Source organism: Coturnix japonica, chromosome 3 (assembly GCF_054131305.1).
Source record: "Coturnix japonica strain WE chromosome 3, WE-NBRP24, whole genome shotgun sequence".
In the NCBI taxonomy this organism is placed as follows: domain Eukaryota; kingdom Metazoa; phylum Chordata; class Aves; order Galliformes; family Phasianidae; genus Coturnix; species Coturnix japonica.
The window spans coordinates 37,056,818-37,070,984 of NC_140665.1; the positions used below are offsets into that span (position 1 = coordinate 37,056,818).

Genomic DNA, 14,167 nt, shown 5'->3' on the forward strand with positions numbered 1-14,167 from the left:
AGTCTTACAGTAGTTGTTCATAAACGGCGAGTCAGTGGGGGGAGCACATGAGAATAAACAACATAATTGCTTTTGTAATTATTTTGCAGAAAAAGCTGCCCAGTGGCTGTGAAACTGCTGCATCTCTACCATTTAAACACGACCTGAGTGAATAACACTGTAACGAACCTTGTATTTTTTCAGAGCACTCTGGTATGACCCAGTCTATTACCCAACTTCTTGGCAACTGGATCCAACAGAGGGCCCAAACAGAGAGAGGAGGCGCTTGCAGAGGTGCTACCTAACTATTCCAAATAAATACCTTCTTCCAGACAGGCAGAAGCAGGAAGGTAATTATAATATATTGTAAGAATGGATCTCAATAGCAATGAATGCTTGTTCTTTATTGCTTTTTGTGTTTGGTTTTTTTTTATAGGCATAATAAAACCTCCCTTGTCTTACCTGTTTGAAGATAAAACACATTCTTCTCACTCTTCAACTGTAAAGGATAAAGCTGCAAGTGAACATATAAGGTAACTTTTTCAGATCTACCTTTCTCTTCCCCTTTTTCTCCTGCCAATGGAACTTCTCTTCACTGTTAGTGTGACCTTAAGAAACTGAGTGAAATAAGAGACAAAGTCAGAATGCAGTGGGTTTTCTTGCTATACTTGCCAAGTAGCAGAGCTACCAACATGTATGTTTCCTGATTCTTAAAATGGTTTGTCTCCGTGAGTTCAGAAATCTGTAAAAGCAAATACCACGTGGTGTGATGTGGGTTTGGAACTTCTGTGGGACTGCCTGGTGGGATTTTTTTTGTTACTTATCTACCCTGTGCAGGTAGTACTAGATCTGGTAGGTCTTCCCATCAGTAAATTGTTCTTTCATCCTCCCTGCTTTTAGGATTTTAGGAGAATAAAACACTACTTAGCTAGTAAGCATTAAGTTAATTTACCACATACTACAAGCACTAATTCTGCTTAAAGTGACTGAAGAGAACATACAATGCAATAAATTAAATATGAATACACTTGTATGTAAGTCCAGAACATCAATGTTCTAATTTCTTTATCTCCTTGGAATTAGAACCTTTACAGTCATGATGTTGAGAATTGTATTCAACTGTACCTTTTAAGGCTGTTAGCTCTTAATTCATGCCAGAAGTGAGCATTGCTAACTTTTGAATTATTCCAGAGTTAATCGAAGATGTATCAGTGTAGCACCTTCTAGAGAGACTGCTGGTGAACTGCTGCTAGGTAAATACCATTCTCCGTTCTCATATTCTGTTTTGTCTAAGATCCTGCAGTGTATGTAAAGTTAGATGTTTATTCTGAGGAAAGTCCTTGTGAATACATTAGGAAGAGCAGGACATAATTGGATGCTTTCTTGACTTCTTATGGATAATGTGTCCTATAGATTGGTTATGGCATTTACATGAATACTGTTTGGACTGTAGTTATTTTTAAAGTTGCAGAATGTTTTCCATATTGAATTCTATGTCTATCAGCTACTGCTTCTTCAGATACTATTCTTAGTTCACTTAACACCTAAACACTGAACGTTTATAATAAAATTAAGGTGCAGTTCACAAACAGTAACTTTGGAAACTACTACTTCCTGCAGGAAAGTGTGGCATGTATTTTGTAGAGGACAACGCGTCAGACACAATTGAACATTCTGTAAGTTTTGGATCTTGTTGTCCAGTCTTAATTTTTCCAAGCTGCATTGTAGATAGCTTTTGTCTGCTGTCACTGATGTTAGATCTACAGATAAGGTGAATGAAAGTGATTTGTTTGGGTTCCTATTGCAGCTACCTGGGGGATCAGGAATCCATCTTCCTTAAGGCTGGGAAGGGAATGAGGAGAGGGTGGTGTTGGGAGTCTTTGGTTCCTTCTGTCTGTTACTGTGAGTTCATTAGCAGAGCTGAATAGAGTTTGTGCTGACCTGCACCTGAAAAACAACTTGCTGGAAGCCAGAGCACTAGGAAGTACGGAAATTCATAAATGTATAAGTTGTGCTGTGCTTTTAAAGCACCTCTGCTACTTGAATTTTTCAGTACATAATATGTTCTAAATCACCTCCCTTATCCTCTTCAAGAAAAGATTTTTATGCGGGAAATTGGAAGTGACTTAATCCTTATGATGGCAATTACCAAGCTGTGAGTTACACTGCCAAAAGTCCTGAAATACTTTCACAGAGCTCCACTGTGCATCCAGCGTCACACAGCCCTGTGCTTTAAGGTGTTATCGGCCATTTTGCTCTTTTGTCCTTTACAGAACCGGCAGAATTAGGATATATAGGCAAGCTTTGCTTGTTCTTATTGTCCAGTATTTCAGTTTAAGTGCCAATGAAAGCTTTCTTGTGCTGGAGCATTGGATAGGGTACTGAAGAGGCTGAGGAATATGCATGATGTTCTGCCTGCTGCCTTGGGGAGAGAGGAATATGGGAAATTTCTATGAAGAAAGTCACAGTGTCTTAAAAGCATCACAGCACAGTTGTTTCACCTAAGATGTGTTGTATGATTACAAACTGCTCCAAGTAAAATAGTTTCTGTTTGGAAAACCTGATATATGGAGTAACTTCTTCAATTGCATATTCCTTAGAGTTTTCATGGAGAAACTGAACCAGCATCATTTTCTTGGACCTATGAGGAAATTAAGGAAGTCCATAAGCGTTGGTGGCAGCTAAGAGACAATGCTGTGGAAATATTTCTGACAAATGGCAGAACTTTACTCTTGGCTTTTGATAATACAAAGGTAAGGTGGCACTAATGTGTAGTGTATCAAAGCACTTTGCAGTATCTTTGCAATGTACATGGACGTGTTAGTTCTTAAGGTGAGCTGTTGCATGGACTAGTAATAAATTCTGCCTAGTATCTGTGACAAAGCCTTTTCTCAGCTGGGCTTCTAGACAGACAGTCTGACAAAATCATGGTGTAAAACGTGTTTCTGATGTACTAAGACATGAAAGAATCTTAGTCATGCTGGACATGCATCCATTACAACGTAGCTCTGGGAATTTGTAAGTGAGACATCTGTAAGCTACTCAGTCTTTTTATTTTGAATTTTTTTAAACAATATGATTAAATTTCTGGTATTTTCTTTTAGGTCCGTAATGATGTGTACCACAACATCTTAACTAACAATTTGCCTAACCTTTTGGAATATGGAAATATTACTGCTTTGACCCACCTGTGGTGCACGGGACAGATTACTAACTTTGAATACCTGACTCACTTAAACAAACACGCGGGCCGTTCCTTCAATGATCTCATGCAATATCCAGTATTTCCCTTTATACTTTCTGACTACATCAGTGAGACACTGGACCTTAATGACCCATCAGTATATAGGTAATATGAGATGTTTGGAACTGGTTATTTACAATTACTTTGAAACAGCTATTTAATTTCACTGTACTAAACCGTTGCACGTACATGATCACAGGTGTTCAGAAATAAGGCCCAAAATAAATAAGCTTTTTGCACTAGGTAGCTGTCTCACATAGGATATTTAAATGAAATATCTAGTGTTATGGGTGGGTGTATTCATAGCTTGTTAGGGACTGCACTTAGCTACTGTCATAATGCGATATCGATAATCTATTGTTTAAATAAAGCCTATGTTTAAGTTTGTGACTAAAGACTTCCATGTTATTTAGAAAAAAAATTAAATCTGTATTTATAGCCAGTTATGAAACCACGTTGCCTTAACTCTAAGCAGATCCATGTGAGTTGTCCCACCATAATAAGTTCCTGTTAAGCTGATTTTAACGCTGCACAAAATATTCAGTTTCAAATGATGCTTTTGATTTGAGACACTTTGAGAGCATTGCTCAAAGTCATGGTGCCTGTAGGTCTTGAGTGTGCCTTTAGTATTAACTGAAAGTGGCCATTGTACTTTCTGAATTCTTTTGTAAAAAGCTGTAAAGTTTTGCTTGTCCTACTTGTGACGTTAAAGGCCTTATTGAATGGTGCACTGAATAATTCAGTTGCATTATTAAATGGTGTGAATGAAGATCTTCATAAAAATGACAAGATATTGGTACTACTTCCGTTACAGAAATCTGGTCAAACCAATAGCTGTGCAGTCTAAAGAAAAAGAGGATCGGTATGTGGATACTTACAAGGTAATTCAGATAACTTTAGTCGTTGCTGTTCTGTACATAAGTTAATTATGGAGACTATGATACATATTGAAAAATAATAAAGGTAGGGGAGTGGAGAGGGTGGTGGTGGGACACAAGTCCAGTACTTTGTTGATGGAATTCTCATTTCCTACATGCTATTTTCTTGGAATTGTGTTATGATGTTTGGAATCTGAGGTTGTTCCTGTCACTGAAATCATAAATCAATTTAATCTTTGTGTGATACTGGAGATTGAACTGGTACGCTTTTACAACATATCTTCATAAATCATTAAATATATAATCTATTGATGTTCTATTGACATAATTTCAATTAACCTTGATTAATTAAATTAAACTGATTTGTTTGGTACAAGTTAACAGTCCAGTTACATGTCTGAAGATGTAGTTTAGAATGCTTTTCCCTTTGAAAGATTACTATTATTTTGAATGGATATTCAGAACAATGGGTGGGATGCTAGTTGAACGGTAGGTGATGAAACTGACTGGTTACTTCAGAAAAGTGTATATTGTACCAGGTGTTGAGGGTGGAATTCTTCAGTAAATAAGAAAAGCAATAGTCTTGGATGTATCTGAAGCTTCCAAGGAGCTGATGTATTGAAACACTGTGTAGGAGATCTCAGCATTTGTGCTTGGTAATAAAGACAAGCTGCTGAAGTTCTAAGTTTGTGATTTGTTTTTCTATGACTTTTCTAGTATTTGGAAGAAGAGTATCGTAAAGGAGCACGGGAGGATGATCCGATGCCCCCTGTACAACCGTACCACTACGGATCTCATTATTCTAACAGTGGAACTGTGCTTCATTTCCTAGTTCGGCTGCCACCTTTCACTAAAATGTTTTTAGCCTATCAAGGTAGGATTGCCTTTAACTTTCACTTAGCTTTCATGTCTAGGTTTTGTCCTAACAGCCCAGGAAAACTGCATGTTACTTTGTTTAGCACGGTTTATCAATTCCAAATACCTGAGTTTGGTAAAATTAAATCTGTTGTGCTTACACAATAAATAGATCCATTCGGAAATTATCGAGCTAGGTCCCAGAATTGTACATCTCACTTGTTTATACTTCAGTACCTGTTTAGAATAAAAAGCTGAGCTGTGTTTAACTTCTAGTCCATGTTTAACACACACAAACTGGGACAGAAGAATTCTAAATGCTCTCAGCTAACCAGAGAGCAGCAGACTTTGAAGCTGCTGATGTGCAACCAATTTCTGTCAGAAATGCAACAAATTCTGTTCTATTTTTCTTTTTTTTTTTTTGTTTTAAACAGATCAAAGTTTTGACATTCCAGACAGAACTTTTCACTCTACCAACACAACCTGGCGCCTCTCTTCATATGAGTCAATGACTGATGTAAAGGAGCTCATCCCAGAATTTTTCTACCTTCCAGACTTTTTAGTTAACAGAGAAGGTATACTAAGAGGATACCAAAATTACATACTTAAAACAGCCGTGGGGTTGGGGCTAGTTTAAAATTGAGAACATTTATATCCCGCAGTTGAATGTGTTATGCGATAGATGTGTTTAAAAAAAAAAGAAAATCTGGCATGAATATATGGGATATGCTACAGAAGCTGCGTAAGACTTAAGGAATAGCTCATAAATTCTGTCCTAGATGCAAAGGATCTGATTCTCCATTTGTGTGTTTGAAGGGATTTGTTAATGGTACTGCTTTGCTGATTGGCAATTATAGTGCTTAAGTTTTTAGTTTTCATTAAACCTTATTAAGATTTTTATGAAGTCGATGTATCCCACGGTGTTGAAACATGTACTCCCATGCTTCTAGGTTTTGATTTTGGAGTACGTCAAAATGGTGACAGAGTTAACCATGTCAATCTTCCACCGTGGGCTCGTAACGATCCTCGTCTGTTCATCTTGATCCACCGTCAAGCTTTGGAGTCTGACCATGTTTCCCAGACAATTTGTCACTGGATAGACTTAGTGTTTGGCTATAAACAAAAAGGCAAGGCCTCTGTTCAGGCTATTAATGTCTTTCATCCCGCAGTAAGTATTTTTGTCAAGCTTCATGTTTGTTTGTTGTACTTAGGCTGAACCTTCCCCCATTAAGTTACTGACTTGCTTGGAATACATCCAGTATGGACCTCATAAGTTCCTTTGCTTAGGAGGTGTTGAAGAATAAGAAAAGGCTGTAAGAATTTTGGCACAGAACTGATAAAGTCCCAACATTTGGTGTGTGAATTTGCCTAGAACTAAGCATAGAGGGTGATCAGTTATGGAGTTTACGCTTCCTGTAGTCAGAGGAGCTAATAGCAGACATGTTCAGTAGTAGCTTTTCAAGCAACCATCCAAATGCCTTCCTTACCTTTCCTTCTTTGAGCTAAAGTGTTGATTTAGTTACTACCTTTGACTTAAATTACCTGCAACTTAATATTTTAAGTTTGTGTGAATACATTCATTTTCCTTCAAAGTGAAGGCCTTGTCAGTGCGACTGGTGAGAAGAGTGTGGCACACACTTAGAGACACGGTCAATTTGGAAAGAAGAAAAGTTGAAGAAAACTTTCACTTTCCTGAAATAGGGAACTTCCTACTCCCCATTTTTGATGTTTATCATCAGCAACCCTTTTGTTTTCAGACAGACTAGTAAAGGTCTATTAAGAAAACCCCTGACTGAAGTTAATGGATGCACTCATTCTTGCCTCTCCTCGCCTTTTTTCCTCTGTAGACTTACTTTGGGATGGATGTTTCTGCTGTTGAGGATCCTGTTCAGAGAAGAGCCCTTGAAACAATGATAAAAACGTACGGGCAAACACCCCGCCAGCTGTTCCATACAGCGCACGTTAGCAGGCCTGGATCCAGGCTCATCATGGAAGGAGAACTTCCTGCTGCCATGGGATTACTGGTGCAGTTTGCTTTCAGAGAGACCAGGGAGCACACCAAAGAAATAATATATCCAGTACGTCATTTTGATTGTGAAAAGTTTCAATTAACTTTCATATACTATAGTTACTGTACCTCTGGAATTTACAGTTGTAAAGTTGAGTTTTTTCAGTCCTTTAGGGAAAGATACTGACATTGTGTCCACTTCTATGTGTAAACCTAGAGTAGGCAAAGGCATGCTGCACTTCTCTCTGTCTCCTGCTTCCTTATTGCCTGTAGGACAGGTCAACTGTCATCATTTCAGACATCTGCCTTTTCTAGAGTCCGGGGAGAAACGGAATCCTTGCATTTAAAGAAACTGGAATATTTTACTGTGCTATTTGATCTGTCGGCATGCCATCTCAACTCTTCAAGCTATTAGTTTAGCTGATGATACTACAGTGCTTCATACTTGTCTTTCTGTTACTTCTGCAATACTTCAGTAGTCCTTACTGTGTGGTCAGTTATGGGAACAGGATATGAATGATTCTTCTTCCTCCCTAATGAAGTGATAATTTTCTGAAAAGTTTCTACCACCTCTTAATCTACACCTCGTTTGTGTTTTAGAGTCCATTGCCCTGGATAAAAGGCTTGAAGTGGGGAGAATATGTTGGTTCTCCAAGTGCCCCAGATCCTGTTGTCTGTTTTAGCCAACCACATGGGGAAAGATTTGGTTCTCTGCAGGCTCTGCCAACTAAAGCTATATGTGGTTTGTCCCGCAAGTTTTGCCTTTTGATGATATATAGCAAGGAGCAAGGTATGAATTTGTGGTTATTCTTTATGTGCACAACCCATGCAAAACAGCTGTAAAACTTTTAGATCTAGTGCTGCTACTCTTTTGCAGTAAACTTTCCACATTTAATCTCTTTTGCCAAAGACTGATCTATAAATCCAAGGACAGCTTCCATGACTGATACCTTTTTTAATGATTAGATTTGGCCTGTGATTTTCAAAAGTATCTATATGTGTCTAGTAATGAAAAACTTAATTAATGCCTTATACTTCAATCACTTTAACTTCAGGATTTGCTGACTGGTCCAAAAGGAACTGGAAAAAAGAGAGAAGGATATGTGGCATTGGGAAGGATAATAAAGAGGTTTTTTTAAAGCTATGGGAAAAAGCAGAGATGAAGGATCTGCTCTCAGACCAACTTGGAAGGATTCTTATCAATAATGTGCAAACAGGCTCTCATGCTACTCCTTTTCCCTCCTCTGTATAATGTGTTAGTGGAAGTTTTATAAATAAACGACCCATCAGAGGCTTTGTGTTTAGTCATTTAAAATAAACATATATAGTTTTCTCCTTTAGGTGTTCTGAGCAATCATTTCTCTGGCTGGGAAGCACTGTCACCTCTTCCCTTTCTGTCCATTCCCACTAAATGTAATGCTTCTTTAGAAAGCTTAGTTCAGGCTGCAGGCTGTTCTTGGGGAATACTGAATGTTTACGTAGTCTCTGAAAGCTGTTTAAAAAAGCATCTTGTTTTGAGATGTTGCTTTCTATTTTCTAGTTGGCAACAAAACAGGGATCTTAAGTTTTTATTGACTATCAAAGTGATCAGCCTTTTGATTTCATATCTGATACAGAATCTTATGTACCTTCATTCAGGTGTGAGAAGCATGCACAGCACTGATATTCAGTGGTCAGCCATCCTCAGCTGGGGATACGCCGATAACATTTTACGACTGAAAAGCAAGCAGAGCGAACCTCCAGTAAATTTCATACAGAGCTCACAGTTCCATCAGGTAAAAATCTGTCCTTTGGTCTTTAATATTGCTTGCTCTTTGTCTGTGAACTCTGAGCTGCACAGAATTTCCCTCTTTATTTTGTTACTGAAGTAATGTTATATGTGACCTACAATAGGATCTGTCTTTAACTCATTTAAGTATTTCACCTGGCTTTTCTTAGGAGAAGTGATTAAAAATACCATGGGATATGGTCACATTGATGATGACAATAGCACTTAGTAGCTGTTCTCATTATTTTTTTCCCCCCTTTGTCTTTCCAAGGTAACAAGTTGTGCTTGGGTCCCAGACAGCTGCCAGCTTTTCACAGGTAGCAAATCTGGTGTCATCACAGCATACATGAACAGGTTCACCAGCAGTACGGTAAGTTTTGTTGCACAGAACTGATATTTAAGGATCATCTTTGACATTGTTAAATAGATTTATCTCAGCATATTTGTGTTTTTCTTATGCTTTTTTGTTCTTGCATTGCTGTTAGTTGGCCCTCATCATCTGGATGATAATTGATTTGCACAGATCTCTGTATTCAGGCTGTCTGGCATGGTAAAGCTTGCTAAATTAGAGAGTAATTTTTAGCTGTATAAAAGACAAAGCTTTGGAAAGCCTTAAATGAGACTGGAATGTTTTTTCCCCAAAGCAGAGAATGTTTCCAATGCAGTAGAGAGTGGCAATGAATTCTCAACCACTATATTTACTAACTGCTAAGACTCTTCACTTTGTCATATTCCCAAAGGGGGAAAGCAGTGTGGAGGGAAGTGAGAAACATGATTAACGTACTTAATGTGTTAGTGGCAGGTGCTGAGGAGATGCTAGCAGAAATCTTGATGCCATGTAACAATAAGCACGGTATGAAAACGCAAATAAACCCAAAACTCATCTGATTCAGGCAGAGTTTTAGCTTGTCTAATTTTTTTTCAGCAGTAACTTCTACTGCTTTTCTTAGTTTCAGCAAAGAGTTTATAACTTTACTGACAAGTCATTTTAGATATGGCTTTGCAATTACCTGTAACAAACTCTTTTGTCCAGTTTAGCTTGATGCAAGTATTAGCAAACGCTAGTAATATTGTGCCACTGCTCCTGAATCATTACATTAGGTGGGAGCTTTGGTAAGATCTGCTCTGCCTCCCTAGTTTCCTGCCACTTTAAACAGTGGCAAACAGCAGATGCTCAGACTGGGAAGAACACAGATGTGCTGTGATTACTGCCTTGGCTTTCTTTCAGTTTTGGTGATCTGCACATCACTCTTCTTGAGCTCAACAGCTTTGACTTTAAAAGTTGAAGGAGGTCTTACAAGCTTAAATCAGTTGGGTCTTAAGTCAGGCACTGTTCCTGCTCACCAGAATTAGTGAACTCACAAATAACTGAGACTTGAGTTCCAGTTTAATATAGTGGGCTTATGATTCTTGAGTTCTCTGCATTTTTTAGAACCAAGTGTTTTTGTTTTTGCTGCACAGATGTTGCCTCTGAGACCATCTCTGAATTCACCAGCACTGACAGTTTTACACGCCCCAGGCAGACTGACCTTGCTGCCAATTTTATAGCTTCTGTTGTTGAGTCAGTTACCCAAGTCAGGGCCGCAGGGAATGCAAATCTGCTTCCTAGCATCTGCTCTGGATGCATCTTGTCAGCTGCTCAGTGGTGAACACTATATAAAACACACTAGTTGAAACGTGACTATTTTGGCCTGATTGATGCATAGGCATAAATGGGAATCGTGTCATTAATTGTCTTTCATGTTGTCAGTATGAGACCCTGAAGAGCAGTGTTGTCAGAATTCTAAAATAGCTCCATGTTGCATTTTAGGTGTTTTCTTTTTCCTGGCCTTCAAAAGGCAGTCAAAAAATGAAGCACTGCTTTGGTCTACCTTGACAATAAGGCAGACAAATGTTGAAAATGTATTAACTCTTCAAGTGTTACAGATTGTTAAGTGTTGTTAATCTAAGAAAAGTCTTATTCTTTGCCTTGTCTCTTTTTTGAACAAGATATTAGAATTTCAATGATTTTTGTGTTGCTGTTTTTCAGCCTTCAGAGATAGAAATGGAATCACAAGTCCATCTCTATGGTCACACAGCAGAGATAACAAGCTTGTTTGTGTGCAAACCATATAGTATAATGATAAGTGTCAGCAAAGATGGCACCTGCATTATATGGGATTTGAACAGGTATATGTACATCTAGCTTTTTCCACCATTTCTTTCAGCACTTGTTTTCAACTTCCTGGTGCTTTCCTGTTTTAAAGTTAACTGAATTTACTCTGTGTATATGTCTAATATGAAGTGAAACTCTTAGTATGTAGGAATTCTGGAGTTAATGTGAAAAATACCATCACTAAGGAAACTGGTGGTTGGGATTAATATAAGTCTTAAAAAAAAAAAACTTTTTGTATGTTTTATTCTGACATTAGGCTTGTTTGTTCTCTGACTGTCTTTTAGGCTGTGCTATGTCCAGAGTCTGGCTGGACACAAAAGTCCTGTGACCGCAGTTTCAGCCAGCGAAACAACTGGTGATATTGCAACAGTGTGTGATTCAGGTATGTCTGTCAGCCAAAGCTGCAAGTCAGAAGACCAGATAAATCACAAGATTTGTTATTGTTTGGGTTATCATGTGTGGTAATCAACTGAGGATGTATTTGGTCAAAGAGCACTTCTAAAAAATACCCTAATATTTGAATTTGTTGAGAAACTATTAGGTAGGTGTTGGAGCAAAGAGGATTAACAACTATAGTAAAGGATGTAGATGTTTGCATTGGCCCCTACAGAGGGAAATAATTCTGTCCCTGCCTCACTCCCCACCTTCCACCCAATGTTATTTTAAAGCAGGCTTTCTAGTATAGTCACTGTTTCTGGACTAAGGCATTAAGATCTATTTGAGTAGAGGACTTGGAGTGCAATTCAAGGTCCTCAGTGACTCAAACTACCCATGTGCAACAGCACATGTGTGTATATATATATATATATAGATAGATAGAGATAGAGATACATATAGATAGCTTTGAGATATATGTGATATATCTATATCTAAGTCGGATCTCACTCATTTTTCTGTGTGTATTTTGTCTGTTAATGTGATGTGGAGGTTGGGTAATAGGCTCTACCTAAATGACAGTTTTCTTCCACTGATCCAAGGATTTCAAACCGATGTGAAGACTTTGATGTTCTTCCATTTGTGTGACTGAAGTCAGCTGTACAAATAAGCCAGCTTGTACTAGAAAACATTGTATTTTTGTGTTGGTAGGGGACAACATGAGTTTCAGTCACTTTAAAGACAAAGCATTTAAAGACAAAGCTGTATTAGTTGGTTAGTAGAACTTTAAATAATGCAAATAATTCCAGATAACTAGGTAAGCTACCTGTGATTAGTATTTAGGTATCTTACTTACATGCAATCCGGGGTATGAGAATGAGCTATTTAAAGAAAAGTTTGGATTCTTTTAGTCCTTCTCTCTTAGTATGTGACAATTGGTTGTTAAATGATAGTCTTATAATTACAACGTTCCATGGATGCAAAGTGGTGTCTTCTGAATCCTTTTGCTGCGGCTTGGTGGTTTGTATGAGAAAAAAGCAGAGAATTACTTCTAAACTGCTTGTTTACTGCAGCACGCGTCACTTCAGGTCATTCAGAACCTTTCATCTTTCAAGAAATGTTGAACCATTGAAGGTTCTGTGATGTAGACCTAACCGTGATCTGGATTTGTTGTTTAATACTGCCATGCTCTGTTTTGTTCCAGTTGGAGGGGGGAGCGATTTGAGGCTTTGGACTGTTAATGGTGATCTCGTGGGACATGTGCACTGCAGGGAGAGTATTTGCTCTGTTGCTTTCTCTAACCAGCCTGAAGGAGTATCTGTCAACGTGATTGCAGGAGGGCTCGAAAATGGAGTTGTAAGGTAAGCATTTCAAACCTTCTGTGACTAGAATGTGTTATATAAGCTCACAGATGGACCTATATAATTGATAAGGCATTTAAAGAAGATGGACAAACTGCTGTCCACTTTCAGATCTTAGTAGCTGCTAAAATAGGTTGTTTATCACTGCATTATTTGTAAAGACTATAATATTAAGAAAAACTAATCTTTCTTTCAGACTGTGGAGTACGTGGGACTTGAAGCCAGTACGAGAAATAACATTTTCTAAGTCAGCGAAACCTATTGTAAGGTAAAGACTTCAAGTATGTAATAAACGGATTTTTCTTTGAAAATAAAACCAAGAATAGCTGTGAGTATTGAAAATGGACTTGAAATGAAGACAAGAGGTGAACACGCATGTTTAAAAAGAGCCATGCAATCCTACTTCATTTTCATATTCATGAAAGCAAAGTGGGCACAAGTGTACCGTATTTGTAATGACAGTAATAACTGGGTTCTGCTGCTAGCAGAAGGAAATTGGCAGGGTTCCCTTGAGAACTGAACAATAGCTCCCCTTCTTATTAAGTTGAATATATTTTCCACAGAATCTGTGTAAAAATTGGGAGATATTAACTTCAGCTGACTCAAATAGAAGAGGTATTTTTCTCCCTCAAATAATTGAAAGGACTGCATTTTCCCTGACCATATATATATATACTGGAAGGAAATAGGAGAGAGTAAAGGAGCCTTGGAAGCATGGAAGCTGCCTTTTTAGAGTGCTTATGTAATTTTGCCTATTACAGTCCTGTTGATTAATGAAGAACAGAGTTACCGTGCCAAAGTGCTTTCAGAGCACAGCTGAAGGATAGAGCGATATCCTCAGGAGTGCTGTACCCTGCACAGGAGTCTCGTGGAGCTCTGCCAAATGTGATGTTGGCATGGTGCAAATGACTCTGAAGAATGCTGTTGTGACCGTTACTGAAATATCATGTACAGTTCAAACAGCTATTGCCTAAAAATGAAAAGCAGCATCTGATGGGCGCTGGCACGGCAGTAACTGCAAGGGAGCGTATTTCACAAGATCTTGTTGATTTAAAAAGGAAAAAAAAAATATAGGGAAAAGGTTTTCTGCTTAAATGTGACAGAAAATGGATGCGGGCCTTCATGTTTTCTAACCATGGCATGACGGAAGGGTTTTCAGTAGTTACAGCTCAGGAAATGCTTGGTGCTGTGCTGTGAAATCTGACGGATTTGTTTGTCAGCAGGTAATTTCAGAGAGCCTTGTTCAGTGCTGAAAAGCCTCCTGTCAGAGGTAGCAGGGCAGGGCAGCCCACTCTTTCTTTGTTGCTGCGAATAAATGCTAAACTGCACGGCATGCTGAAGAGCTGGGCAGAACTGCAGTTGGGCCTGCTTGGTTACGAAGCTGAGTAGCCAGGTGTGTTTGCACACACTGCTACGTTAATGCACTCACTGCATTTCTCCTACCTGAGAGCTGTTTTTTGTCAGCTACGCTCATGTGGCTTTTTAATGTCTTCTAGCACTTTAAATAGCCAGATCTGATACCAAAATATCTTCTTGTTTTTCAG

At 38.4% G+C, this 14,167-nt stretch overlaps 1 protein-coding gene across 15 annotated transcripts in view; it reads left to right on the forward strand.

Annotated features, from left to right (window-relative positions):
* LOC107311369 (guanine nucleotide-binding protein G(I)/G(S)/G(O) subunit gamma-4) overlaps positions 1-14,167 on the forward strand; it is a 113,469-nt gene that overhangs the window by 85,290 nt on the left and 14,012 nt on the right. For 13 of the 15 annotated variants that reach the window (XM_085543345.1, XM_085543348.1, XM_085543351.1 and 10 more), the window contains 18 exons: positions 184-329; positions 416-512; positions 1,171-1,232; positions 1,600-1,655; positions 2,580-2,732; positions 3,084-3,328; positions 4,038-4,104; positions 4,819-4,975; positions 5,391-5,531; positions 5,907-6,124; positions 6,804-7,034; positions 7,565-7,754; positions 8,603-8,739; positions 9,004-9,102; positions 10,762-10,901; positions 11,172-11,269; positions 12,467-12,623; positions 12,820-12,891. In XM_085543345.1, the coding sequence (XP_085399471.1) occupies positions 184-329; positions 416-512; positions 1,171-1,232; positions 1,600-1,655; positions 2,580-2,732; positions 3,084-3,328; positions 4,038-4,104; positions 4,819-4,975; positions 5,391-5,531; positions 5,907-6,124; positions 6,804-7,034; positions 7,565-7,754; positions 8,603-8,739; positions 9,004-9,102; positions 10,762-10,901; positions 11,172-11,269; positions 12,467-12,623; positions 12,820-12,891 (2,466 nt within the window). Of the gene's footprint in view, positions 1-183; positions 330-415; positions 513-1,170; positions 1,233-1,599; positions 1,656-2,579; positions 2,733-3,083; positions 3,329-4,037; positions 4,105-4,818; positions 4,976-5,390; positions 5,532-5,906; positions 6,125-6,803; positions 7,035-7,564; positions 7,755-8,602; positions 8,740-9,003; positions 9,103-10,761; positions 10,902-11,171; positions 11,270-12,466; positions 12,624-12,819; positions 12,892-14,167 lie in introns of those variants that run through there. The other 2 variants (XR_014944736.1, XR_014944737.1) reach the window with 2 other exon arrangements.